Source organism: Tachyglossus aculeatus, chromosome 19 (assembly GCF_015852505.1).
Source record: "Tachyglossus aculeatus isolate mTacAcu1 chromosome 19, mTacAcu1.pri, whole genome shotgun sequence".
Classification (NCBI taxonomy): Eukaryota; Metazoa; Chordata; class Mammalia; order Monotremata; family Tachyglossidae; genus Tachyglossus; species Tachyglossus aculeatus.
Window position 1 is genome coordinate 32,877,696 of NC_052084.1, and position 27,589 is coordinate 32,905,284.

Consider the following 27,589-nt stretch of genomic DNA (forward strand, 5'->3'; position numbering starts at 1 on the left):
CCCATCTACCAACTCTGTTGGAGTGGACCATCCTAAGCGTTTTGTACGGGGCTCTCCACAAAGCAAGCGAGCGCTCAGTACATAGCAGAGATCAATCGATAACCGTCGATAGATAAGCAGTATGGCATAGGGACAGGGCATGGGCCTGGGAGTCACAAGGTTTGCTGCCATTTGTCTGCTGCATAGGGTTAGGGCAGAGGCCTGGGAGTCGCAAGGTTTGCTGCCATTTGTCTGCTGCATAGGGTTAGGGCACGGGCCTGGGAGTCACAAGGTTTGCTGCCTTTTGACTGCTGCGTGACCTTGGGCGAGTCACTCAACTCCTCTGTGCCTCAGTTTCCTCACCTGCAAAATGGGGACGGAGAGTGTGAGCCCCACGTGGGCTAGGGAGAGGGTCCAACCCAATTTTCTGGTTTCCACCCCAGCTCTTAGAATGGTGCCTGGCATGTAGTAAGTGCCTAGAAAACAAATAATAATAATAATGATAGCATTTATTAAGCGCTTACTATGTGCAAAGCACTGTTCTAAGCGCTGGGGAGGTTACAAGGTGATCAGGATGTCCTATGGGGGGCTCACAGTCTTCATCCCCAGGTCCCTACCCAACAGTAAGCTCACAGGCACTTGTCTGCTGTGTGACCTTTTTAATCAGTCAGTCAGTCATATTTATTGAGCGCTTACTGTGTGCAGAGCACTGTACTAAGTGCTTGGGAAGTACAAGTTGGCAACATATAGAGACAGTCCCTACCCAACAGTGGGCTCACAGTCTAGCGGGCCAAAAGCGAGTAAAATTGAGGAGCTGGATGTTCCCCAATACTGCAGGTGCGAGATCCAATTTTTCTTCCTGAAACCGAGTAACTAAGCAGAAGCCATCATGAGGCAAAAATGAAAGGGTTCTGCAGAAGCGGTAGCAAGCCGAGACTAGATGGCCACATCTTCACGCCTCCTAAAGATGATTTCTTCCTTTGTCATTGGCAGGCATTGACTGAAAACGTTTGTCTGTCGGGTGTGATGAAACCAATCCAATAATCTGTTTTGAACGCCCAACTCCTCCTCTAAACTCCTTGTTGGCAGGGGTCCCATCTACCAACTCTGTTGGAGTGTACCCTCCCGAGCGTTTTGTGCGGGGCTCTCCACGAAGCAAGTGAGCGCTCAGTACATAGCAGAGATCTACCGATAACCGTCGATAGATAAGCAGTATGGCATAGGGATAGGGCACGGGCCTGGGAGGTACAAGGTTTGCTGCCATTTGTCTGCTGCATAGGGATAGGGCATGGGCCTGGGAGTCACAAGGTTTGCTGCCATTTGTCTGCTGCATAAGGTTAGGGCACGGGCCTGGGAGTCACAAGGTTTGCTGCCTTTTGTCTGCTGCGTGACGTTGGGCGAGTCACTCAACTCCTCTGTGCCTCAGTTCCCTCACCTGCAAATTGGGGACGGAGACTGTGAGCGCCACGTGAGATAGGGAGAGGGTCTAACCCAATTTGCTGGTTTCCACCCCAGCTCTTAGAATGGTCCCTGGCACATTGTAAGTGCCTAGCAAACAAATAATAATAATAATGATAGCATTTATTAAGCGCTTACTATGTGCAAAGCACTGTTCTAAGCGCTGGGGAGGTTACAAGGTGATCAGGATGTCCTACGGGGTGCTCACAGTCTTCATCCCCAGGTCCCTACCCAACAGTGAGCTCACAGGCACTTGTCTGCTGTGTGACCTTTTTAATCAATCAATCAATCAATCAATCGTATTTATTGAGCGCTTACTGTGTGCAGAGCACTGTACTAAGCGCTTGGGAAGTACAACTTGGCAACATATAGAGACAGTCCCTACCCAACAGTGGGCTCACAGTCTAGCGGGCCAAAAGCGAGTAAAATTGAGGAGCTGGATGTTCCCCAATACTGCAGGTGCGAGATCCAATTTTTCTTCCTAAAACCGATTAACTAAGCAGAAGCCATCATGAGGCCAAAATGAAAGGGTTCTGCTGAAGCGGTAGCAAGCCGAGACTAGATGGCCACATCTTCACGCCTCCTAAAGATGATTTCTTCCTTTGTCATCTGCAGGCATTGACTGAAAACGTTTGTCTGTGGGGTGTGATGAAACCAATCCAATAATCTGTTTTGAACGCCCAACTCCTCCTCTAAACTCCTTGTGGGCAGGGGTCCCATCTACCAACTCTGTTTGAGTGTACCATCCCGAGCGTTTTGTACGGGGCTCTCCGCAAAGCAAGCGAGCGCTCAGTACATATCAGAGATCAATCGATAACCGTCGATAGATAAGCAGTATGGCATAGGGACAGGGCACGGGCCTGGGAGTCACAAGGTTTGCTGCCATTTAACTGCTGCATAGGGAAGGGGCAGGGGCCTGGGAGTCACGAGGTTTGCTGCCATTTGTCTGCTGCATAGGGTTAGGGCACGGGCCTGGGAGTCACAAGGTTTGCTGCCTTTTGTCTGCTGCGTGACCTTGGGTGAGTCACTCAACTCCTCTGTGCCTCAGTTCCCTCATCTGCAAAATGGGGACGGAAACTGTGAGCCCCACGTGGGCTAGGGAGAGGGTCCAACCCAATTTGCTGGTTTCCACCCCAGCTCTTAGAATGGTGCCTGGCACGTGGTAAGTGCCTAGCAGACAAATAATAATAATAATGATAGCATTTATTAAGCGCTTACTATGTGCAAAGGACTGTTCTAAGCGCTGGGGAGGTTACAAGGGGATCAGGATGTCCCACGGGGGGCTCACAGTCTTCATCCCCAGGTCCCTACCCAGCAGTGGGCTCACAAGCACTTGTCTGCTGTGTGACCTTTTTAATCAATCAATCAATCAATCGTATTTATTGAGCGCTTACTGTGTGCAGAACACTGTACTAAGCGCTTGGGAAGTACAAGTTGGCAACATATAGAGACAGTCCCTACCCAACAGTGGGCTCACAGTCTAGTGGGCCAAAAGCGAGTAAAATTGAGGAACTTTATGTTCCCCAATACTGCAGGTGCGAGATCGAATTTTTCTTCATCAAACCGAGTAACTAAGCAGAAGCCATCATGAGGCCAAAATGAAAGGGTTCTGCTGAAGCGGTAGCAAGCCGAGACTAGATGACTCCATCCTCATGCCTCGTAAAGATGATTTCTTATTTTGTCATTGGCAGGCATTGACTGAAAACGTTTGACTGTGGGGTGTGATGAAACCAATCGAATAATCTGTTTTGAATGCCCAACTCGTCCTCTAAACTCCTTGTGGGCAGGGGTCCCATCTACCAACTCTGTTGGAGTGGACCCTCCCGAGCGTTTTTTGCGGGGCTCGCCACAAAGCAAGCGAGCGCTCAGTACATAGCAGAGATCGATCGATAACCGTCGATAGATAAGCAGTATGGCATACAGATAGGGCACGGGCCTGGGAGTCAGAAGGTTTGCTGCCATTTGTCTGCTGCATAGGGACAGGGCACGGGCCTGGTAGTCACAAGGTTTGCTGCCATTTGTCTGCTGCATGGGGTTAGGGCACAGGCCTGGGAGTCACAAGGTTTGATGCCATTTATCTGCTGCATAGGGACAGGGCACGGGCCTGGTAGTCACAAGGTTTGCTGCCATTTGTCTGCTGCATAGGGTTAGGGCACAGGCCTGGGAGTCACAAGGTTTGCTGCCATTTGTCTGCTGCGTGACCTTGGGCGAGTCACTCAACTCCACTGTGCCTCAGTTCCCTCACCTGCAAAATGGGGACGGAGACTGTGAGCCCCACTTGGGATAGGGAGAGGGTCCAACCCAATTTGCTGGTTTCCACCCCAGCTCTTAGAATGGTGCCTGGCATGTGGTAAGTGCCTAGCAAACAAGTAATAATAATAATAATAATAATAATGATAGCATTTATTAAGCGCTTACTATGTGCAAAGCACCGTTCTAAGTGCTGGGGAGGTTACAAGGTGATCAGGATGTCCCACGGGGGGCTCACAGTGTTCATCCCCAGGTCCCTACCCAACAGTGGGCTCACAAGCACTTGTCTGCTGTGTGACCTTTTTAATCAATCAATCAATCGTATTTATTGAGCGCTTACTGTGTGCAGAGCACTGTACTAAGCGCTTGGGAAGTACAAGTTGGCAACATATAGAGACAGTCCCTACCCAGCAGTGGGCTCACAGTCTAGTGGGCCAAAAGCGAGTAAAATTGAGGAGCTGGATGTTCCCCAATACTGCAGGTGCGAGATCCAATTTTTCTTCCTAAAACCGAGTAACTAAGCAGAAGCCATCATGAGGCCAAAATGAAAGGGTTCTGCTGAAGCGATAGCAAGCCGAGACTAGATGGCTCCATCCTCACGCCTCCTAAAGATGATTTCTTATTTTGTCATTGGCAGGCATTGATTTCAAACGTTTGTCTGTGGGGTGTGATGAAACCAATCCAATAATCTGTTTTGAACACCCAACTCCTCCTCTAAACTCCTTGTGGGCAGGGGTCCCATCTACCAACTCTGTTGGAGTGTACCCTCCCGAACGTTTTGTGCGAGGCTCTCCACAAAGCAAGCGAGTGCTCAGTACACAGCAGAGATCAATCGATAACCATCGTTAGATAAGCAGTATGGCATAGAAATAGGGCATGGGCCTGGGAGTCACAAGGTTTGCTGCCATTTGTCTGCTGCATAGGGATAGGGCATGGGCCTGGGAGTCACAAGGTTTGCTGCCATTTGTCTGCTGCATAAGGTTAGGGCACGGGCCTGGGAGTCACAAGGTTTGCTGCCTTTTGTCTGCTGCGTGACCTTGGGCTAGTCACTCAACTTCTCTGTGCCTCAGTTCCCTCACCTGCAAAATGGGGACGCAGACTGTGAGCGCCATGTGAGATAGGGAGAGGGTCTAACCCAATTTGCTGGTTTCCACCCCAGCTCTTAGAATGGTGCCTGGCACGTTGTAAGTGCCTAGCAAACAAATAATAATAGTAATGATAGCATTTATTAAGCGCTTACTATGTGCAAAGCACTGTTCTAAGCGCTGGGGAGGTTACAAGGTGATCAGGATGTCCTACGGGGTGCTCACAGTCTTCATCCCCAGGTCCCTACCCAACAGTGAGCTCACAAGCACTTGTCTGCTGTGTGACCTTTTTAATCAATCAATCAATCATATTCATTGAGTGCTTACTGTGTGCAGAGCACTGTACTAAGCGCTAGGAAAGTACAAGTTGGCAACATATAGAGACAGTCCCTACCCAACAGTGGGCTCACAGTCTAGTGGGCCAAAAGCGAGTAAAATTGAGGAGCTGGGTGTTCCCCAATACTGCAGGTGCGAGTTCTGTTTTTTCTTCCTAAAACTGAGTAACTAAGCAGAAGCCAGCATGAGGCCAAAATGAAAGGGTTCTGCTGAAGCGGTAGCAAGCCGAGACTAGGTGGCCACATCCTCAGGCCTCCTAAAAATGATTTCTTCCTTTGTCATTGGCAGGCATTGACTGAAAACGTTTGTCTGTGGGGTGTGATGAAACCAATCCAATAATCTGTTTTGAACGCCCAACTCCTCCTCTAAACTCCTTGTTGGCAGGGGTCCCATCTACCAACTCTGTTGGAGTGTACCCTCCCGAGCGTTTTGTGCGGGGCTCTCCACGAAGCAAGTGAGCGCTCAGTACATAGCAGAGATCTACCGATAACCGTCGATAGATAAGCAGTATGGCATAGGGATAGGGCACGGGCCTGGGAGGCACAAGGTTTGCTGCCATTTGTCTGCTGCATAGGTATAGGGCATGGGCCTGGGAGTCACAAGGTTTGCTGCCATTTGTCTGCTGCATAAGGTTAGGGCACGGGCCTGGGAGTCACAAGGTTTGCTGCCTTTTGTCTGCTGCGTGACCTTGGGCGAGTCACTCAACTCCTCTGTGCCTCAGTTCCCTCACCTGCAAATTGGGGACGGAGACTGTGAGCGCCACGTGAGATAGGGAGAGGGTCTAACCCAATTTGCTGGTTTCCACCCCAGCTCTTAGAATGGTGCCTGGCACATTGTAAGTGCCTAGCAAACAACTAATAATAATAATGATATCATTTATTAAGCGCTTACTATGTGCAAAGCACTGTTCTAAGCGCTGGGGAGGTTACAAGGTGATCAGGATGTCCCACGGGGGGCTCACAGTCTTCATCCCCAGGTCCCTACCCAACAATGGGCTCACAAGCAGTTGTCTGCTGTGTGACCTTTTTAATCAATCAATCAATCAATCATATTTATTGAGCGTTTACTGTGTGCAGAGCACTGTACTAAGCGCTTGGGAAGTACAAGTTGGCAACATATAGAGACAGTCCCTACCCAACAGTGGGCTCCCAGTCTAGCGGGCCAAAAGCGAGAAAAATTGAGGAGCTGGATGTTCCCCAATACTGCAGGTGCGAGATCCAATTTTTCTTCCTAAAACCAAGTAACTAAGCAGAAGCCATCATGAGGTCAAAATGAAAGGGTCTGCTGAAGCAGTAGAAAGCCGAGACTAGATAAGCAGTATGGCATAGGGATAGGGCAGGGGCCTGGGAGTCACAAGGTTTGCTGCCATTAGTCTGCTGCATGGGGACAGGGCACGGGCCTGGGAGTCACAAGGTTTGCTGCCATTTGTCTGCTGCATGGGGACAGGGCAGGGGCCTGGGAGTCACAAGGTTTCCTGCCTTTTCTCTGCTGCGTGACTTTGGGCGAGTCACTCAACTCTTCTGTGCCTCAGTTCCCTCACCTGCAAAATGGGGACGGAGACTGTGAGCCCCACGTGGGATAGGGAGAGGGTCCAACCAAATTTGCTGGTTTCCACCCCAGCTCTTTAGAATGGTGCCTGGCATGTGGTAAGTGTCTAGCAAACAAATAATAATAATAATGATAATGATAGCATTTATTAAGCGCTTACTATGTGCAAAGCACTGTTCTAAGCGCTGGAGAGGTTGCAAGGTGATCAGGATGTCCCACGGGGGGCTCACAGTCTTCATCCCCAGGACCCTACCCAACACTGGGCTCACAGGCACTTGTCTGCTGTGTGACCTTTTTAATCAGTCAATCAATTGATCGTATTTATTGAGCGCTTACTGTGTGCAGAGCACTGTACTAAGTACTTGGGAAGTACAAGTTGGCACCATATAGAGACAGTCCGTACCCAACAGTGGGCTCACAGTCTAGCGGGCCAAAAGCAAGTAAAATTGAGGAGCTGGATGTTCCCCAATACTGCAGGTGCGAGATCCAATTTTTCTTCCTAAAACCGAGTAACTAAGCAGAAGCCATCATGAGGCCAAAATGAAAGGGTTCTGCTGAAGCGGTAGCAAGCCGAGACTAGATGGCTCCATCCTCACGCCTCGTAAAGATGATTTCTTATTTTGTCATTGGCAGGCATTGACTGAAAACGTTTGTCTGTGGGGTGCGATGAAACCAGTCCAATAATCTGTTTTGAACGCCCAACTCCTCCTCTAAACCCCTTGTGGGCAGGGGTCCCATCTACCAACTCTGTTGGAGTGTACCTTCCCGAGCGTTTTTTGCGGGGCTCGCCACAAAGCAAGCGAGCGCTCAGTACATAGCAGAGATCGATCGATAACCGTCAATAGATAAGCAGTATGGCATAGGGATAGGGCACGGGCCTGGGAGTCACAAGGTTTTCTGCCATTTATCTGCTGCATAGGGACAGGGCAGGGGCCTGGGAGTCACAAGGTTTGCTGCCATTTGTCTGCTGCATAAGGTTAGGGCACGGGCCTGGGCGTCACAAGGTTTGCTGCCTTTTGTCTGCTGCGTGACCTTGGGCGAGTCATTCAACTCCTCTGTGCCTCAGTTCCCTCACCTGCAAATGGGGACGGAGACTGTGAGCGCCACGTGGGATAGGGAGAGGGTCTAACCCAATTTGCTGGTTTCCACCCCAGCTCTTAGAATGGTGCCTGGCACGTTGTAAGTGCCTAGCAAACAAATAATAATAATAATGATAGTATTTATTAAGCGCTTACTATGTGCAAAGCACTGTTCTAAGCGCTGGGGAGGTTACAAGGTGATCAGGATGTCCTACGCGGGGCTCACAGTCTTCATCCCCAGGTCCCTACCCAACAGTGAGCTCACAGGCACTTGTCTGCTGTGTGACCTTTTTAATCAATCAATCAATCAATCGTATTTATTGAGCACTTACTGTGTGCAGAGCACTGTACTAAGCGCTTGGGAAGTACAACTTGGCAACATATAGAGACAGTCCCTACCCAACAGTGGGCTCACAGTCTAGCGGGCCAAAAGCGAGTAAAATTGAGGAGCTGGATGTTCCCCAATACTGCAGGTGCGAGATCCAATTTTTCTTCCTAAAACCGAGTAACTAAGCAGAAGCATCATGAGGCAAATATGAAAGGGTTCTGCTGAAGCGGTAGCAAGCCGAGACTAGATGGCCACATCTTCACGCCTCCTAAAGATGATTTCTTCCTTTGTCGTCGGCAGGCATTGACTGAAAACGTTTGTCTGTGGGGGTGTGATGAAACCAATCCAATAATCTGTTTTGAACGCCCAACTCCTCCTCTAAACTCCTTGTGGGCAGGGGTCCCATCTACCAACTCTGTTGGAGTGGATGCTCCCGAGCGTTTTGTGCGGGGCTCTCCGCAAAGCAAGCGAGCGCTCAGTACATAGCAGAGATCTATCGATAACCGTCGATAGATAAGCAGTATGGCATAGGGTTAGGGCAGGGGCCTGGGAGTCAGAAGCTTTGCTGCCATTTGTCTGCTGCATAGGGACAGGGCAGGGGCCTGGGAGTCACAAGGTTTGCTACCATTTGTCTGCTGCATAGGGTTAGGGCACGGGCCTGGGAGTCACAAGGTTTCCTGCCTTTTCTCTGCTGCATGACTTTGGGTGAGGCACTCAACTCCTCTGTGCCTCAGTTCCCTCATCTGCAAAATGGGGACGGAGACTGTGAGCCCCACGTGGGATAGGGAGAGGGTCCAACCCAATTTGCTGGTTTCCACCCCAGCTCTTAGAATGGTGCCTGGCATGTGGTAAGTGCCTAGCAAACAAATAATAATAATAATAATAATGATAGCATTTATTAAGCACTTACTATGTGCAAAGCACTGTTCTAAGCTCTGGGGAGGTTACAAGGTGATAAGGATGTCCCATGGGGGGCTCACAGTCTTCATCCCCAGGTCCCTACCCAGCAGTGGGCTCACAGGCACTTGTCTGCTGTGTGACCTTTTTAATCAATCAATCAATCAATCATATTTATTGAGCGCTTACTGTGTGCAGAGCACTGTACTAAGCGCTTGGGAAGTACAAGTTGGCAACATATAGACAGTCCCTACCCAACAGTGGGCTCACAGTCTAGCGGGCCAAAAGCGAGTAAAATTGAGGAGCTGGGTGTTCCCCAATACTGCAGGTGCGAGATCCAATTTTTCTTCATAAAACCGAGTAACTAAGCAGAAGCCAGCATGAGGCAAAAACGAAAGGGTTCTGCTGAAGCGGTAGCAAGCCGAGACTAGATGGCCACATCCTCACGACTCCTAAAAATGATTTCTTCCTTTGTCATTGGCAGGCATTGACTGAAAACGTTTGTCTGTGGGGTGTGATGAAACCAATCCAACAATCTGTTTTTAACGCCCAACTCCTCCTCTAAACTCCTTGTGGGCAGGGGTCCCATCTACCAACTCTGTTGGAGTGTACCCTCCCGAGTGTTTTGTGTGAGGCTCTCCACAAAGCAAGCGAGCGCTCAGTACATAGCAGAGATCGATCGATAACCGTCGATAGATAAGCAGTGTGGCATAGGGATAGGGCAGGGGCCTGGGAGTCACAAGCTTTGCTGCCATTTGTCTGCTGCATAGGGATGGGGCAGGGGCCTAGGAGTCACAAGATTTGCTGCCATTTGTCTGCTGCATAGGGACAGGGCACGGGCCTGGGAGTCACAAGGTTTGCTGCCATTTGCTGCATAGGGTTAGGACACGGTCCTGGGAGTCACAAGGTTTGCTGCCATTTGTCCGCTGCGTGACCCTGGGCGAGTCACCTAACTCCTCTGTGCCTCAGTTCCCTCATCTACAAAATGGGGATGGAAACTGTGAGCCCCACGTGGGATAGGGAGAGGGTCCAACCCAATTTGCTGGTTTCCACCCCAGCTCTGAGAATGGTGCCTGGCATGTGGTAAGTGCATAGCAAACAAATAATAATAATAATGATAGCATTTATTAAGCGCTTACTATGTGCAAAGCACTGTTCTAAGCGCTGGGGAGGTTACAAGGTGATCAGGATGTACCACGGGGGCTTCACAGTCTTCATCCCCAGGTCCCTACCCAACAGTGGGCTCACAAGCAGTTGTCTGCTGTGTGACCTTATTAATCAATCAATCAATCAATCAACCGTATTTATTGAGTGCTTACTGTGTGCAGAGCACTGTACTAAGTGCTTGGGAAGTACAAGTTGGCAAGATATAGAGACAGTCCCTACCCAACAGTGGGCTCACAGTCTAGCGGGCCAAAAGCGAGTCAAATTGAGGAGCTGGATGTTCCCCAATACTGCAGGTGCGAGATCCAATTTTTCTTCATAAAACCGAGTAACTAAGCAGTAGCCATCATGAGGCCAAAATGAAAGGGTTCTGCTGAAGCAGTAGCAAGCAGAGACTACATGGCTCCATCCTCACACCTCCCAAAGATGATTTCTTACTTTGTCATCGGCAGGCATTGACTGAAAACGTTTGTCTGTGGGGTGTGATGGAACCAATCCAATAATCTGTTTTGAACGCCCAACTCCTCCTCTAAACTCCTTGTGGGCGGGGGTCCCATCTACCAACTCTGTTGGAGTGTACCCCCCCTAGCGTTTTGTGCGGGGCTCTCCACAAAGCAAGCGAGCGCTCAGTACATAGCAGAGATCGATCGATAACCGTCAATAGATAAGCAGTATGGCATAGGGATAGGGCACGGGCCTGGGAGTCACAAGGTTTGCTGCCATTTGTCTGCTGCATGGGGATCGGGGACGGGCCTGGGAGTCACAAGGTTTGCTGCCTTTTGTCTGCTGTGTGACCTTGGGCGAGTCACCTAACTCCTCTGTGCCTCAGTTCCCTCACCTGCAAAACGGGGATGGAGACTGTGAGCCCCACATGGGATAGGGAGAGGGTCCAACCCAATTTGCTGGTTTCCACCCCAGCTCTTAGAATGGTGCCTGGCACGTGGTAAGTGCCTAGCAAACAATAGTAATAATAATAATGATAGCATTTATTAAGCACTTACTATGTGAAAAGCACTGTTCTAAGCAGTGGGGAGGTTACAGGGTGATCAGGATGTCCCACGGGGGCTCACAGTCTTCATCCCCAGGTCCCTACCCAACAGTGGGCTCACAAGCACTTGTCTGCTGTGTGACCTTTTAAATCAATCAGTCACTCGTATTTATTGAGCGCTTACTGTGTGCAGAGCACTGTACTAAGCGCTTGGGAAGTACAAGTTGGCAACATATAGAGACAGTCCCTACCCAGCAGTGGGCTCACAGTTTAGCGGGCCAAAAGCGAGTAAAATTGAGGAGGTGGATGTTCCCCAATACTGCAGGTGCGAGATCCAATTTTTCTTCCTAAACCCGAGTAACTAAGCAGAAGCCATCATGAGGCCAAAATGAAAGGGTTCTGCTGAAGCGGTAGCAAGCCGAAACTAGATGGCCACATCTTCACGCCTCCTAAAGATGATTTCTTCCTTTGTCATTGGCAGGCATTGACTGAAAACGTTTGTCTGTGGGGTGTGATGGAACCAATCCAATAATCTGTTTTGAACGCCCAACTCCTCCTCTAAACTCCTTGTGGGCGGGGGTCCCATCTACCAACTCTGTTGGAGTGTACCCCCCCTAGCGTTTTGTGCGGGGCTCTCCACAAAGCAAGCGAGCGCTCAGTACATAGCAGAGATCGATCGATAACCGTCAATAGATAAGCAGTATGGCATAGGGATAGGGCACGGGCCTGGGAGTCACAAGGTTTGCTGCCATTTGTCTGCTGCATGGGGATCGGGGACGGGCCTGGGAGTCACAAGGTTTGCTGCCTTTTGTCTGCTGTGTGACCTTGGGCGAGTCACCTAACTCCTCTGTGCCTCAGTTCCCTCACCTGCAAAACGGGGATGGAGACTGTGAGCCCCACATGGGATAGGGAGAGGGTCCAACCCAATTTGCTGGTTTCCACCCCAGCTCTTAGAATGGTGCCTGGCACGTGGTAAGTGCCTAGCAAACAATAGTAATAATAATAATGATAGCATTTATTAAGCACTTACTATGTGAAAAGCACTGTTCTAAGCAGTGGGGAGGTTACAGGGTGATCAGGATGTCCCACGGGGGCTCACAGTCTTCATCCCCAGGTCCCTACCCAACAGTGGGCTCACAAGCACTTGTCTGCTGTGTGACCTTTTAAATCAATCAGTCACTCGTATTTATTGAGCGCTTACTGTGTGCAGAGCACTGTACTAAGCGCTTGGGAAGTACAAGTTGGCAACATATAGAGACAGTCCCTACCCAGCAGTGGGCTCACAGTTTAGCGGGCCAAAAGCGAGTAAAATTGAGGAGGTGGATGTTCCCCAATACTGCAGGTGCGAGATCCAATTTTTCTTCCTAAACCCGAGTAACTAAGCAGAAGCCATCATGAGGCCAAAATGAAAGGGTTCTGCTGAAGCGGTAGCAAGCCGAAACTAGATGGCCACATCTTCACGCCTCCTAAAGATGATTTCTTCCTTTGTCATTGGCAGGCATTGACTGAAAACGTTTGTCTGTGGGGTGTGATGGAACCAATCCAATAATCTGTTTTGAACGCCCAACTCCTCCTCTAAACTCCTTGTGGGCGGGGGTCCCATCTACCAACTCTGTTGGAGTGTACCCCCCCTAGCGTTTTGTGCGGGGCTCTCCACAAAGCAAGCGAGCGCTCAGTACATAGCAGAGATCGATCGATAACCGTCAATAGATAAGCAGTATGGCATAGGGATAGGGCACGGGCCTGGGAGTCACAAGGTTTGCTGCCATTTGTCTGCTGCATGGGGATCGGGGACGGGCCTGGGAGTCACAAGGTTTGCTGCCTTTTGTCTGCTGTGTGACCTTGGGCGAGTCACCTAACTCCTCTGTGCCTCAGTTCCCTCACCTGCAAAACGGGGATGGAGACTGTGAGCCCCACATGGGATAGGGAGAGGGTCCAACCCAATTTGCTGGTTTCCACCCCAGCTCTTAGAATGGTGCCTGGCACGTGGTAAGTGCCTAGCAAACAATAGTAATAATAATAATGATAGCATTTATTAAGCACTTACTATGTGAAAAGCACTGTTCTAAGCAGTGGGGAGGTTACAGGGTGATCAGGATGTCCCACGGGGGCTCACAGTCTTCATCCCCAGGTCCCTACCCAACAGTGGGCTCACAAGCACTTGTCTGCTGTGTGACCTTTTAAATCAATCAGTCACTCGTATTTATTGAGCGCTTACTGTGTGCAGAGCACTGTACTAAGCGCTTGGGAAGTACAAGTTGGCAACATATAGAGACAGTCCCTACCCAGCAGTGGGCTCACAGTTTAGCGGGCCAAAAGCGAGTAAAATTGAGGAGGTGGATGTTCCCCAATACTGCAGGTGCGAGATCCAATTTTTCTTCCTAAACCCGAGTAACTAAGCAGAAGCCATCATGAGGCCAAAATGAAAGGGTTCTGCTGAAGCGGTAGCAAGCCGAAACTAGATGGCCACATCTTCACGCCTCCTAAAGATGATTTCTTCCTTTGTCATTGGCAGGCATTGACTGAAAACGTTTGTCTGTGGGGTGTGATGAAACCAATCCAACAATCTGTTTTGAACGCCCAACTCCTCCTCTAAACTCCTGGTGGGCGGGGGTCACATCTACCAACTCTGTTGGCGTGTACCCTCCCGAGCGTTTTGTACGGGGCTCTCCGCAAAGCAAGCGAGCGCTCAGTACATAGCAGAGATCGATCTATAACCGTCGATAGATAAGCAGTATGGCATAGGGACGGGGCACGGGCCTGGGAGTCACAAGGTTTGCTGCCATTTGTCTGCTGGATAGGGACAGGGCACGTTCCTGGTAGTCACAAGGTTTGCTGCCATTTGCTGCATAGGGACAGGGCAGGGGCCTGGGAGTCACAAGGTTTGCTGCTATTTGTCTGCTGCGTGACCTTGGGCGAGTCACTCAACTCCTCTGTGCCTCAGTTCCCTCATCTGCAAAATGGGGACGGAGACTGTGAGCCCCACGTGGGATAGGGAGAGGGTCCAACCCAATTTGCTGGTTTCCACGCCAGCTCTTATAATGGTGCCTGGCATGCGGTATGTGCCTAGCAAACAAATAATAATCATAATAATAATGATAGCATTTATTAAGCGCTTACTATGTGCAAAGCACTGTTCTAAGCGCTGGGGAGGTTACAAGGTGATCAGGATGTCCCACGGGGGGCTCACAGTCTTCATCCCCAGCTCCGTACCCAACACTGGGCTCACAGGCACTTGTCTGCTGTGTGAACTTTTTAACCAATCAATCAATCAATCAATCAGTCATATTTATTGAGCGCTTACTTGTGTGCAGAGCACTGTACTAAGCACTTGGGAAGTACAAGTTAGCAACATATAGAGACAGTCCCTACCCAACAGTGGGCTCACAGTCTAGCAGGCCAAAAGCGAGTAAAATTGAGGAGCTGGGTGTTCCCCAATACTGCAGGTGCGAGATCCAATTTTTCTTCCTAAAACTGAGTAACTAAGCAGAAGCCAGCATGAGGCAAAAATGAAAGGGTTCTGCTGAAGCGGTAGCAAGCCGAGACTAGATGGCCACATCCTCATGCCTCTTGAAGATGATTTCTTCCTTTGTCATCGGCAGGCATTGACTGAAAACGTTTGTCTGTGGGGTGCGATGAAACCAATCCAATAATCTGTTTTGAATGCCCAACTCCTCCTCTAAACTCCTTGTGGGCGGGGGTCCCATCTACCAACTCTGTTGGAGTGTACCCTCCCGAGTGTTTTCTGTGAGGCTCTCCACAAAGCAAGCGAGCGCTCAGTACATAGCAGAGATCAATCGATAACCATCGATAGATAAGCAGTATGGCATAGGGATAGGGCAGGGACCTGGTAGTCACAAGCTTTGCTGCCCTTTGTCTGCTGCATGGGGACAGGGCAGGGGCCTGGGAGTCACGAGGTTTGCTGCCATTTGTCTGCTGCATAGGGACAGGGCAGGGGCCTGGGAGTCACAAGGTTTGCTGCCATTTGTCTGCTGCGTGACCTTGGGCGAGTCACTCAACTCCTCTGTGCCTCAGTTCCCTCATCTGCAAAATGGGGACGGAGACTGTGAGCCCCACGTGGGATAGGGAGAGGGTCCAACCCAATTTGCTGGTTTCCACCCCAGCTCTTAGAATGGTGCCTGGCATGTGGTAAGTGCCTAGAAAACAAATACTAATAATAATGATAGCATTTATTAAGCGCTTACTATGTGCAATGCACTGTTCTAAGCGCTGGGGAGGTTACAAGGTGATCAGGATGTCCTGCGGGGTGCTCACAGTCTTCATCCCCAGGTCCCTACCCAACAGTGAGCTCACAGGCACTTGTCTGCTGTGTGACCTTTTTAATCAATCAATCAATCAATCAATCGTATTTATTGAGTGCTTACTGTGTGCAGAGCACTGTACTAAGCGCTTGGGAAGTACAACTTGGCAACATATAGAGACAGTCCCTACCCAACAGTGGGCTCACAGTCTAGCGGGCCAAAAGTGAGTAAAATTGAGGAGCTGGATGTTCCCCAATACTGCAGGTGCGAGATCCAATTTTTCTTCATCAAACCGAGTAACTAAGCAGAAGCCATCATGAGGCAAATATGAAAGGGTTCTGCTGAAGCGGTAGCAAGCCGAGACTAGATGGCCACATCTTCACGCCTCCTAAAGATGATTTCTTCCTTTGTTGTCAGCAGGCATTGACTGAAAACGTTTGTCTGTGGGGGTGTGATGAAACCAATCCAATAATCTGTTTTGAACGCCCAACTCCTCCTCTAAACTCCTTGTGGGCAGGGGTCCCATCTACCAACTCTGTTGGAGTGTACCCTCCCGAGGGTTTTGTACGGGGCTCTCCACAAAGCAAGCGAGCGCTCAGTACATAACAGAGATCAATCGATAACCGTCGAAAGATAAGCAGTATGGCATATGGACAGGGCACGGGCCTGGGAGTCACAAGGTTTGCTGCCATTTGTCTGCTGCATAGGGACGGGGCAGGGGCCTGGGAGTCACAAGGTTTGCTGCCATTTGTCTGCTGCATGGGGTTAGGGCACGGGCCTGGGAGTCACAAGGTTTGTTGCCATTTGTCTGCTGCATGACCTTGGGCGAGTCACTCAACTCCTCTGTGCCTCAGTTCCCTCATCTGCAAAATGGGGACAGAGACTGTGAGCCCCACGTGGGATAGGGAGAGGGTCCAACCCAATTTGCTGGTTTACACCCCAGCTCTTAGAATGGTGCCTGGCATGTGGTAAGTGCCTAGCAAACAAATAATAATAATAATAATAATAATAATAATGATAGCATTTATTAAGCGCTTACTATGTGCAAAGCACTGTTCTAAGCGCTGGGGAGGTTACAAGGTGATCAGGATGTCCTACGAGGGGCTCACAGTCTTCAACCTCAGGTTCCTACCCAACAGTGGGCTCACAAGCACTTGTCTGCTGTGTGACCTTTTTAATCAATCAATCAATCGTATTTATTGGGTGCTTACTGTGTGCAGAGCACTGTACTAAGCGCTTGGGAAGTACAGGTTGGCAACATATAGAGACAGTCCCTCCCAACAGTGGGCTCACAGTCTAGCGGGCCAAAAGAGTAAAAATGAGGAGCTGGATGTTCCGCAATACTGCAGGTGCGAGATCCAATTTTTCTTCATAAAACCGAGTAACTAAACAGAAGCCATCATGAGGCCAAAATGAAAGGGTTCTGCTGAAGCGGTAGCAAGCCGAGACTAGATGGCCACATCTTCACGCCTCCTAAAGATGATTTCTTCCTTTCTCTTCGGCAGGCAGTGCCTTAAAACGTTTGTCTATTGGGTGTGATGAAACCAATCCAATAATCTGTTTTTAATGCCCAACTACTTGTGGGCAGGGGTCACATCTACCAACTCTGTTGTAGTGTCCCCTCCCGAGTGTTTATTTCGGGGCTTTCCGCAAAACAAGCGAGCGCTCAGTACATAACAGTGATCAATCGATAACTGTCGATAGATAAGTAGTATGGCATAGGGATAGGGCAGGGGCCTGGGAGTCACGAGGTTTGCTGCCATTTGTCTGCTGCATGGGGACAGGGCAGGGGCCTGGGAGTCACAAGGTTTGCTGCCATTTGTCTGCTGCATAGGGACAGGGCAGGGGCCTGGGAGTCACAAGGTTTGCTGCCTTTTGTCTGCTGCGTGACTTTGGGCGAGGCACTCAACTCCTCTGTGCCTCAGTTCCCTCATCTGCAAAATGGGGACGGAGACTGTGACCCCATGTGGGATAGGGAGAGGGTCCAACCCAATCTGCTTGTTTCCACCCCAGCTCTTAGAATGGTGCCTGGCACGTGGTAAGTGCCTAGCAAACAAATAATAATAATAATAATAATAATAATAGCATTTATTAAGCGCTTACTATGTGCAAAGCACTGTTCTAAGCACTGGGGAGGTTACAAGGTGATCAGGATGTCCCACGGCGGGCTCACAGTCTTCATCCCCAGGTCCCTACCCAACAGTGGGCTCACAAGCACTTGTCTGCTGTGTGACCTTTTTAATCAATCAATCAATTGTATTGATTGAGCGCTTACTGTGTGCAGAGCACTGTACTAAGCGCTTGGGAAGTACAAGTTGGCAACATATAGAGACAGTCCCTACCCAACAGTGGGCTCACAGTCTAGCGGGCCAAAAGCGAGTAAAATTGAGGAGCTGGGTGTTCCCCAATACTGCAGGTGCGAGATCCAATTTTTCTTCATAAAACTGAGTAACTAAGCAGAAGCCAACATGAGGCAAAAATGAAAGGGTTCTGCTGAAGCGGTAGCAAGCCAAGACTAGATGGCCACATCCTCACGCCTCCTAAAAATGATTTCTTCCTTTGTCATTGGCAGGCATTGACTGAAAACGTTTGTCTGTGGGGTGTGATAAAACCAATCCAATAATCTTTTTTGAACGCCCAACTCCTCCTCTAAACTCCTTGTGGGCAGGGGTCCCATCTACCAACTCTGTTGGAGTGTACCCTCCCGAGCGTTTTGTGCGGGGCTCTCCGCAAAGCAAGTGAGCACTCAGTACATAGCAGAGATCTATCGATAACCATCGATAGATAAGCAGTATGGCATAGGGATAGGGCACGGGCCTGGTAGTCACGAGGTTTGCTGCCATTTGTCTGTTGCGTAGGGTTAGAGTAGGGGCCTGGGAGTCACAAGGTTTGCTACCATTTGTCTGCTGCATAGGGACAGGGCAGGGGCCTGGGAGTCACAAGGTTTGCTGCCATTTGTCTGCTGCGTGACCTTGGGCGAGTCACTCAACTCCTCTGTGCCTCAGTTCCCTCACCTGCAAAATGGGGACGGAGACTGTGAGCCCCACGTGAGATAGGGAGAGGGTCTAACCCAGTTTGCTGGTTTCCACCCCAGCTCTTAGAATGGTGCCTGGCATGTGGTAAGTGCCTAGAAAACAAATAATAATAATAATGATAGCATTTATTAAGCGCTTACTATGTGCAAAGCACTGTTCTAAGGCACTGGGGAGGTTACAGGGTGATCAGGATGTCCCATGGGGGGCTCACAGTCTTCATCCCCAGGTCCCTACCCAGCAGTGGGCTCACAAGCAGTTGTCTGCTGTGTGACCTTTTTAATCAATCAATCAATCAATCAATCAATCGTATTTATTGAGCGCTTACTGTGTGCAGAGCACTGTACTAAGCGCTTGGGAAGTACAAGTTGGAAACATATAGAGACAGTCCCTACCCAACAGTGGGCTCACAGTCTAGCGGGCCAAAAGCGAGTAAAATTGAGGAGCTGGATGTTCCCCAATACTGCAGGTGGGAGATCCAATTTTTCTTCCTAAAACCGAGTAACTAAGCAGAAGCCATCATGAGGCCAAAATGAAAGGGTTCTGCTGAAGCGGTAGCAAGCCGAGACTAGATGGCCACATCTTCACGCCTCCTAAAGATGATTTCTTACTTTGTCATCGGCAGGCATTGACTGAAAATGTTTGTCTGTCGGGTGTCATGAAACCAATCCAATAATCTGTTTTGAACGCTCAACTCCTCCTCTAAACTCCTTGTGGGCAGGGGTCCCATCTACCAACTCTGTTGGAGTGTACCCTCCTGAGCGTTTTGTACGGGGCTCTCCACAAAGCAAGCGAGCGCTCAGTACATAGCAGAGATCAATCGATAACCGTCGATAGATAAGCAGTATGGCATAGGGACAGGGCAGGGGCCTGGGAGTCACAAGGTTTGCTGCCCTTCGTCTGCTGCATAGGGTTAGGGCACGGGCCTGGGAGTCACAAGGTTTGCTGCCATTTGTCTGCTGCATAGGGTTAGGGCACGGGCCTGGGAGTCACAAGGTTTGCTGCCTTTTGTCTGCTGCGTGACCTTGGGCGAGTCACTCAACTCCTTTGTGCCTCAGTTCCCTCATCTGCAAAATGGGGATGGATACTATGAGCCCCACATGGGATAGGGAGAGGGTCCAACCCAAGTTGCTGGTTTCCACCCCAGCTCTTAGAATGGTGCCTGGCACGTGGTAAGTGCCTAGCAAACAAATAATAATAATAATAATAATGATAGCATTTATTAAGTGCTTACTATGTGCAAAGCACTGTTCTAAGCGCTGGGGAGGTTACTGGGTGATCAGGATGTCCCACGGGGGGCTCACAGTCTTCATCCCCAGGTTCCTACCCAACAGTGGGCTCACAAGCACTTGTCTGCTATGTGACCTCCCTTCGTCCCTTACTCCCTTCCTCCCTTCCCTTCCTCCTAGCTCTCTTCCTCCCTTCAAGGCCCTACTGAGAGCTCACCTCCTCCAGGAGGCCTTCCCAGACTGAGCCCCTTCCTTCCTCTCCCCCTCTCCATCCCCCCATCTTACCTCCTTCCCTTCCCCACAGCACCTGTATATATGTATATATGTTTGTACATATTTATTACTCTATTTATTTTACCTGTACATATCTATTCTATTTTATTTTGTTAGTATGTTTGGTTTTGTTTTCTGTCTCCCCCTTTTAGACTGCAAGCCCACTGTTGGGTAGGGACTGCCTCTATATGTTGCCAACTTGTACTTCCCAAGCGCTCAGTACAGTGCTCTGCACACAGTAAGCGCTCAATAAATACGACTGATTGATTGATTGACCTTGTTAAGTTACTCTGTGCAGAGTGCTGTATTAAGCTCTTGGAAGAGTACAGTGTAACAGCTGACAGACACATTCCCTTCCCACAATGAGCTTACAGTCTAGAGAACTGTCCCCTTCAGGTCATCCACCCCGAGTTCGGCGGCGTTCTTGATTTTTCTCATTTTTAAAAACCTAATGCTTTAATTCCCCAAGCACTTTTACATTTCCTGTTTTGTTTTTGCCCCTCACAGTATCCCTCGGAGGTAAGAAAAGGCGGCAAATTATTAGCTCCATTTTACCAAAGAGGAAACTGAGGCATAGAGAGGTTAGGTGACTTGTCACCTAAGAGAAGCAGCGTGGCTCAGTGGAAAGAGCACAGGCTTGGGAGTCACAGGTCACGGGTTCAAATTCCGCCTCCCCTACATGTCTGCTGTGTGACCTTGGGCAAGTCACTTCACTTCTCTGTGCCTCAGTTCCCTCATCTGTAAAATGGGGATTAAGACTGTGAGCCCCACATGGGACAACCTCTTCTCCTTGTATTCCCCCCCAGCGCTTAGAACAGTGCTTTGCACATAGTAAGCGCTTAACAAATACCGACATTATTGTTATTGTCCGAGGCCCAGCAGCAGGCTAGTGGTGGGGCTGGGACTAGAACCCGATTATCTGGCTCCCCCTACACCAAGCTGTGTTCTCGGGAGGTCTTCTGAAAAGGAACAGACTGCAGGGTTAAGAAATGAGGGAGAGAAGAGTTCCAAGTGATAGCTATCTCCCCCTCTGCAAAGAAACACCTCTCTTTCCTCCCGGAATTTATTTTAAGCTCATTACCTCTGGCTGCCCTCCAGGGTTTTCTTTCCAGTCCCAGATGGTTATCTGCTGGGGGAATTCTCAGCAGAATGTTTCCCCTATAGCCACAGCAGATTTCATCATGCCTGGCCCTCTGCACCCCCACTCGCCCACACAATAATAATAATAATCATCATTATTATTATAATGATAACTTGTTTTTGTCAAGAGCCCTGCACTAAGTGCTGGGGTAGATACAAGATAAGCAGAATGGACCAAGCTCCAGTCCCTCCTGGGGCTCCGGGTCCAAGTGGGGAGGGGAGATCAGATATTTTATCCCCCAAACCGAGGCCCAGAGGAGCTAAGCGACTTTCCCGAGGTCACACAGCAGGCAAGGGGAGTTAGGATTAGGACCCAGGTCTCTTGAATTCCAGGCCCGTGCTCTTTCCACTAGGCCATGCATATTTAAGGGGTTGAGTGCAGGCTAGTGTTCGTGTGTGTATGTGTGAGAGAGAGAGAGGGAGAGAGTCCGTGTTATTCCCCCTTTCCAGACCATGGGATTGTGGTTCCCAGATGCTTTGTTCCGAGGTAACACTAGACCCGACCCGTCCGGGACTCTTTAGAAAGAAGTTATGTGCGAGGAGGCTGGCCAGAAGCAGCCAGGCCCACCACCACCGCTGTGGGACTCGGCCTGCTCAAACACCTTTCATCCGTCCATGTCCTCCCAGGGAGGCCCAGCCCCAAAGTGATTTCCCAATTTGGCCATTTGGGGATGTTGCCTAGAGACCACTCCAGTCCTAACACGATTAAGTTACCCGAAAGGCACCCTCCATCTTGGCCCTCCTCCACAGCCTCGTCAGAAGCGAACGGCAACAAACCCTCTGTGGTTCGGGCAAGCATCGAGTCTCTCCTTCCTGCTTGCTTTTGGGTGGACGGGTGGCACCTGGGGGCCAGTTTCTGTCGGTCAAGACTTTAGTATCTCACGCTCCACACCCCTGGGCCTCAATTGGACCCATTGTTGGGCAGGGACCGTCTCTATACGTTGCTGACTTGTACTTCCCAAGTGCTTAATACAGGGCTCTGCATACAGTAAGCGCTCAATAAATACGATTGAATGAACTGGAACAGGTGGCTGGAGCCAAGGTGGGCTGAGTTTGGTCCACGGGTATCCTTCCTCTCCCCCTCGTCCCCCTCTCCATCCCCCCCATCTTACCTCCTTCCCTTCCCCACAGCACCTGTATATATGTACATATGTTTGTACATATTTATTACTCTATTTATCTTGTACATATCTATTCTGTTTATTTTATTTTGTTAGTATGTTTGGTTTTGTTCTCTGTCTCCCCCTTTTAGACTGTGAGCCCACTGTTGGGTAGGGACTGTCTCTATGTATTGCCAACTTGTACTTCCCAAGCGCTTAGTACAGTGCTCTGCACACAGTAAGCGCTCAATAAATGCGATTGATTGATTGATTAGTGGCGGGGAGGACTGGGCTCTGGCAGGGGCAGCTGCAGGATCCGAGTCCCTGGGTCAGTCTGGTGCTCGGCCTAGTGGCCCCAGAGTCTTTTGAATAGTCATTTCCTCCCTCTGCCCCTATCAGACCCACCCTGATCTGGGCCCACAGCCCTGGAGCTGGGCTGGGTTGGAGAGGGAGGGGAAGCGAGAAAGAAAATGAGAAAAGGAGCAGGTTGCCCCCCACATTAGCTTTTAAGCCCTACTGTAGTCAGCAACCAAACAAAGTTCCTCTGCCACAACCCCCAACTCTCCTGGGCCTGGGAATCAGAAGGACCTGGCTCTGCTACTTGCTGGCTGTGTGACCTGGGGCAAGTCACTTCACTTCTCTGTGCCTCAGTTACCTTATCTGTATATGGGGATGAAGACTGTGAGCCCCATGTGGGACAGGGACCGCGTCCAACTAGATCTGCTTGTATCCACCCCAGGGCTTAGTGTAGTGCCTGGCACATAGTAAGCAAATACTTACTAAATAACATGATTATTGTTATTAGTACTTAACGGACACCACAATTATTCTTAATGTTAACCAACAACTGGAATTGTCAAGAGTGAGAGGTTGGCCTAAGAAGAGGAAAGAGGGCAAGCTGGGGGTTAGTGAGAGGAGAGACAACTATCAGCCGTGTGACTTTGGGCAAGTCACTTAACTTCTCTGTGGCTCAGTTACCTCATCTGTCAAATGGGGATGAAGACTGTGAGCCCCCCATGGGATGACCTGATCACCTTGTAACCTCCCCGGTGCTTAGAACAGTGCTTTGCACATAGTAAGCGCTTAACAAATACCATTATTATTATTATTATAAGGAGGAGACAGCCAATGGAGAGCCTTAAATCTAGTGGTCAGGAATCTGGGGCCAAGAGGTGGGGGTCCTCTGGAGGTGTTTGAGGCTGTAGAATAGACCCCCTCCCCTGAGAGTACTGAGGCTTTTCTTTATTTAAGTGGAATTTGTTAAGCCTTTACTATATAGAAAGGGAATAGCAATAATAGTCCTACCTAAACTGTGAGCCCCAGGTGGGACAGGGGTGGTGCCCCACCTGATGAATTTGTATGTACTCCAGTGCTCAGAACAGTGCTTGGCACATAGTAAGCACTTAAGAAGTACCGCGGCAATAATAACAGTAGTTGGAACATTTGTGAAGCACCCATTTGGCAGAGAAGCAGCGTGGCTCAGTGGAAAGAGCACGGGCTTTGGAGTCAGAGGTTGTGGGTTCAAATCCCGGCTCCACCAATTGTCAGCTGTGTGACTTTGGGCATGCCACTTAACTTCTCCGGGCCTCAGTTCCCTCATCTGTAAAATGGGGATTAAGACTGTGAGGCCCCCGTTGGACAAACTGATCACCTTGTAAACTCCCCAGCGCTTAGAACAGTGATTTACACATAGCGAGCACTTAATAAATTACAATCGTATTTATTGAGCGCTTACTGTGTGCAGAGCACTGTACTAAGGGCTTGGGAAGTACAAGTTGGCAACATATAGAGACGGTCCCCACCCAACAACGGGCTCACAATCTAGAAGAATAAATGCCATTATTATTATTATTATTGGGAAGTACAGAGAATCAGAGCACAATTCCCTCTTGCTTTTGCAGTGAAATCCGCCCTGCTCATCCCCGTCGGAGGGTGGGTGGGAGGGAGCCGGCGGTTATAGGGGCGGGCGGTGCAGGGGTTGGGGCCGAGCTCGGGTCTGACGGCGGCATTCCCTTTGCCTTGGCAGCATGGCCGGACCCCCCTGCATCTCGCCGCCTACAAGGGGCACCTCCCCGTGGTCCAGATCTTGCTGAAGGCAGGCTGCGACCTCGACATTCAGGATGACGTAAGTAGAGGCGGGCGCGGGTCCTGAAGTGCCAGTGGCGGTGGCGACTGGTAGCCCCGGGGCTCGCCGGAAGGAGCCGGGCAGGGGCCAGGGCAGATCTGATTCTTCACCCCCGGGAGGGTGGACTCTGAGGGCCCCCGCTTCTGAGCCGACCTGAATTTTAAGAGCCCAAGTCCCGCGGAAGCCAAGGCAGATGGCTGTGGTGCAAACAGTGAAACCCAGGTGGTGGAGCAGGAGGTGAGGGGGGAGCGCACGGAAGCCATCGGCTTTATCCCTGTTGCCACCACCAACCCCCATCCTGTTTCAGACGAGTCCCAAAGTCTGCCGTCCGGCAGAAAAGCCGACCTGAACAGAAGGCAGGTGTTGATAGGAAAAGCTGAGCTTGGTTCATTCCAGCGTTGTCCACCGAGTGTATAAGGACGCCTTTGGAAGCTCCTGGCCTTGGGGAAGAGGGACTCTGACCCTTCCCACAGGTCTTTGTGCCACCGCTGTCTGGTGAACACGCTTGGGAAAGGGCAGTGAGGATGCCCTGAGGGCTCTCGGGAAGGTTAAACTCAGATGAACCTCTGGGGATTGGCTACTTTGGGGCCAGCCTGCTCTTGAGACTTCCAGAGTGTTTCCTTGGGTCTCGGGACCAATTCTGGTGTCTGGGAAGAAATCGCGGAAGCATGGATCGCTGAGAGTTTTGAATCTGGAGTGCAGAAGTTGGGGAGCTGGGAGTGGAGGAGGGACAGGGGATGCTACGGGGAAGGATGAATGGGTCTCCTGAGAGAAGCTGCCTCTTCATTCTCCTCACACCACAAGCCTTGGAAGAGTCCATTGCTCTCCAGTGGCCCCCAGACTCTTCCCGGATCTGGGACCACACTGTTCGGTTCACCGGGGCCTCTCGGTGCCTGGGCGTTACTGGTAGCTTTGGGATTCAGGCTGGACTCTGGCCCCTCAGCTAGGAAGCGGTTTGCCAAGGGACAGGTAGATTCGACTCCGCGTGGCCACCCCAACACTCCCTATTTTAGAGCCCCTCGGCGGGCCAGGGCCGGGCAAAGGACAGAGAGATTGTTGCTCTCCCCTGGCCAGGATGATGTGGTTTTCCGAGGGTGTGAGAGTCCGAGTACCTTGCTAAGGAGGGCCCGGGGGCTACAATGGGAACTCATGCTAGCCACCTGCAAGCCCAGGGCCCCTTCACCACCCCGAGTGAATCTCCCTGGAAGTTGTCTAATCCCGGCTCTGCCACTCGTCTGCTGTGTGACCTTGGGCAAGCCACTTAACTTCTCTGTGCTTCAGTTACTTCATTTGTCAAATGGGGATGAAGACTGTGAGCCCCATGTGGGACAACCTGATTACCTGCTACCTACCCCAGCGCTTAGAACAGTGCTTGGCACATAGTAAGTGCTTAACAAATGCCATAATTATAATTATTATTGTTGTTGTCATCTATATTCATTCAATCGTATTTATTGAGCACTTACTGGGTGCAGAGCACTGTACTAAACGCTTGGGAAGTACAAGTTGGCAACATATAGAGACGGTCCCAACCCAACAGTGGGCTCACAGTACATCCCACACTCTGGGGGTGTGGACGAGAAACTTAGGGAAAGAGTCCCCCTTCCCTTCTGTTTTCCGAAAAGAGTCCCGGGAAAAGTTAGAGGGGTAGAATTTCCATTCTGACTAGTCGGAATCTTCCAGGGCGGGGAGCCCGTCCTGAAGAGCATCCGAATCGTGAAGACTTTAAAGCGCTGACCTCCTGTTCCGCAGATGTCGGTCCTTAATGTCATTGTAAAGAGGCTGAGGATTAGTTGAAGAATGACCTCCAGTGCCCTGGAGTGGGATTATTATGAATTTGAACCCGTGGAGGCGAGATTCTTAGGGGACCCGGCGCCGGGCGCTCGCTCCCTCTTGCTGTCGTCGGTGAATCCGGCCCCCTCTTCCCGGAGCTCCCACGCCATCTCCGATTGGTCCATGAGCATTCACCCGCCACCCACCTCAGAAATAGTCAAGGCGACTGTGGCCCCCGGGCAAGGCCTCAAGGAAGAGAAAACTCAGAAAGACCAGAGGAGACAGGCTAGGAAGGATGCTAGAAGATCAGAGAGAGAGAAGGAGGTCAGCCATCTCCGTCCGTCGTCGTGCGTCCTCCCCTGTCGGGTGGCTTTGGGGCAGCATGGCGTGCTGGAGTCCCGGAGAGCAGTGTGCTTGCATGGCTTGGGGGCATGCGTGGAGGGGGATTTTCTGCCCACCGGTTGACATCCCTTTTCTCTCTAGAGCCTCCAAATGGGCCAGGGCGCGTGGGCCCTGACTTCTCCGTGTCCTGGGAGAAGTCCGGGTTCGGATTGACCAAACTGCCGGTCCAAAGTTTAATCGATGCCCAGGGCTGGTTGGCTTCACTTTTCCGTCCCTTGGGCTTGACGGCGCTGTCGGTGGGTGGGGCAGAGTGCCCGCTCTCCATGGCTCTATTGGGTGCCTTGTCGCAGGGCAGCCCCCTTGTGAACCACCTTGGAGGGAAGCCCGCCTTTCTAGGACGATTGCGGGGGCGTGCCCGATGACGGGGACCAGCGCCCTATGGAATCCGCAGCCTCGAAGCGGCCACGCCTGCTGGCAGCGTGGGTCTGAGCCGTTGCCCACTGACCAGTCTCTTGACGGCAGATGGTTGCTAACTTGCGGCCCAAATTCACAAATCCGCATTAGAGGAGAACGCTTCTTAGACCTCCCAGAGTCTTCCGCCCGCACTACCGCCCGGGCGAGCAAATTCCCTATGATTCCGGCCCGCTGGTGAAGTGGTGGTTTCCGCTGATCTCCTTCAAGCTTCAGCGGATGCTCCCCTATCGTGGGATTTGGCAAGAGTCAGGGTTTTGTCCGCTTCGGTCGTGCCCTCGCTCAGTCTGCGTCTTTGCACGGGGAAGAACCCGGATCTTTGTAGTGTGGCCGTTGATTGTCTCCGTTGCCCTTCTCGGCCCCTTGCTGTCTTCCGTCCTGTCCCATTCGGTTTGTGGAGACCAGCAGTAGCTCCAGGTATGAGGACCAGGGTAGTGGCAAGGTCTGCCGCGGGCACAGGCCGCAGAGTGCTCCGGGTGGCTCCTCTTTCCCACAGGCCGGGTGTAGGGGGGGGGGGTCCCCACTCTCCATCGCACGCCTGCACTTGCCGGATCGCTTTTACTAGGACTTGCTGCTGCCTAGCCGCCTGGCTATCAGGGCCGGGCCCCCACCCGCCTCCCTAGGAAGCGTCCTGTGCCCGGGGGGGCGGCTTCCAGTCGGCTTCCCAGTGCGCATCTCCTCCAGCTCTGCCTGGCTCTGGATGGAGCGGTCTCCCTGCCCGCTGAGCTTC

The 27,589-nt window shown here is 50.8% G+C and overlaps 1 protein-coding gene across 3 annotated transcripts in view; it reads left to right on the plus strand.

The window, feature by feature from the left end:
* ANKRD6 (ankyrin repeat domain 6) overlaps positions 1-27,589 on the plus strand; it is a 102,583-nt gene that overhangs the window by 62,033 nt on the left and 12,961 nt on the right. For all 3 annotated transcript variants that reach the window (XM_038760954.1, XM_038760953.1, XM_038760955.1), the window contains exon 4: positions 24,175-24,273. In XM_038760954.1, coding sequence (XP_038616882.1) covers positions 24,175-24,273 — 99 coding nt within the window. The remainder of the gene's footprint in view (positions 1-24,174; positions 24,274-27,589) is intronic.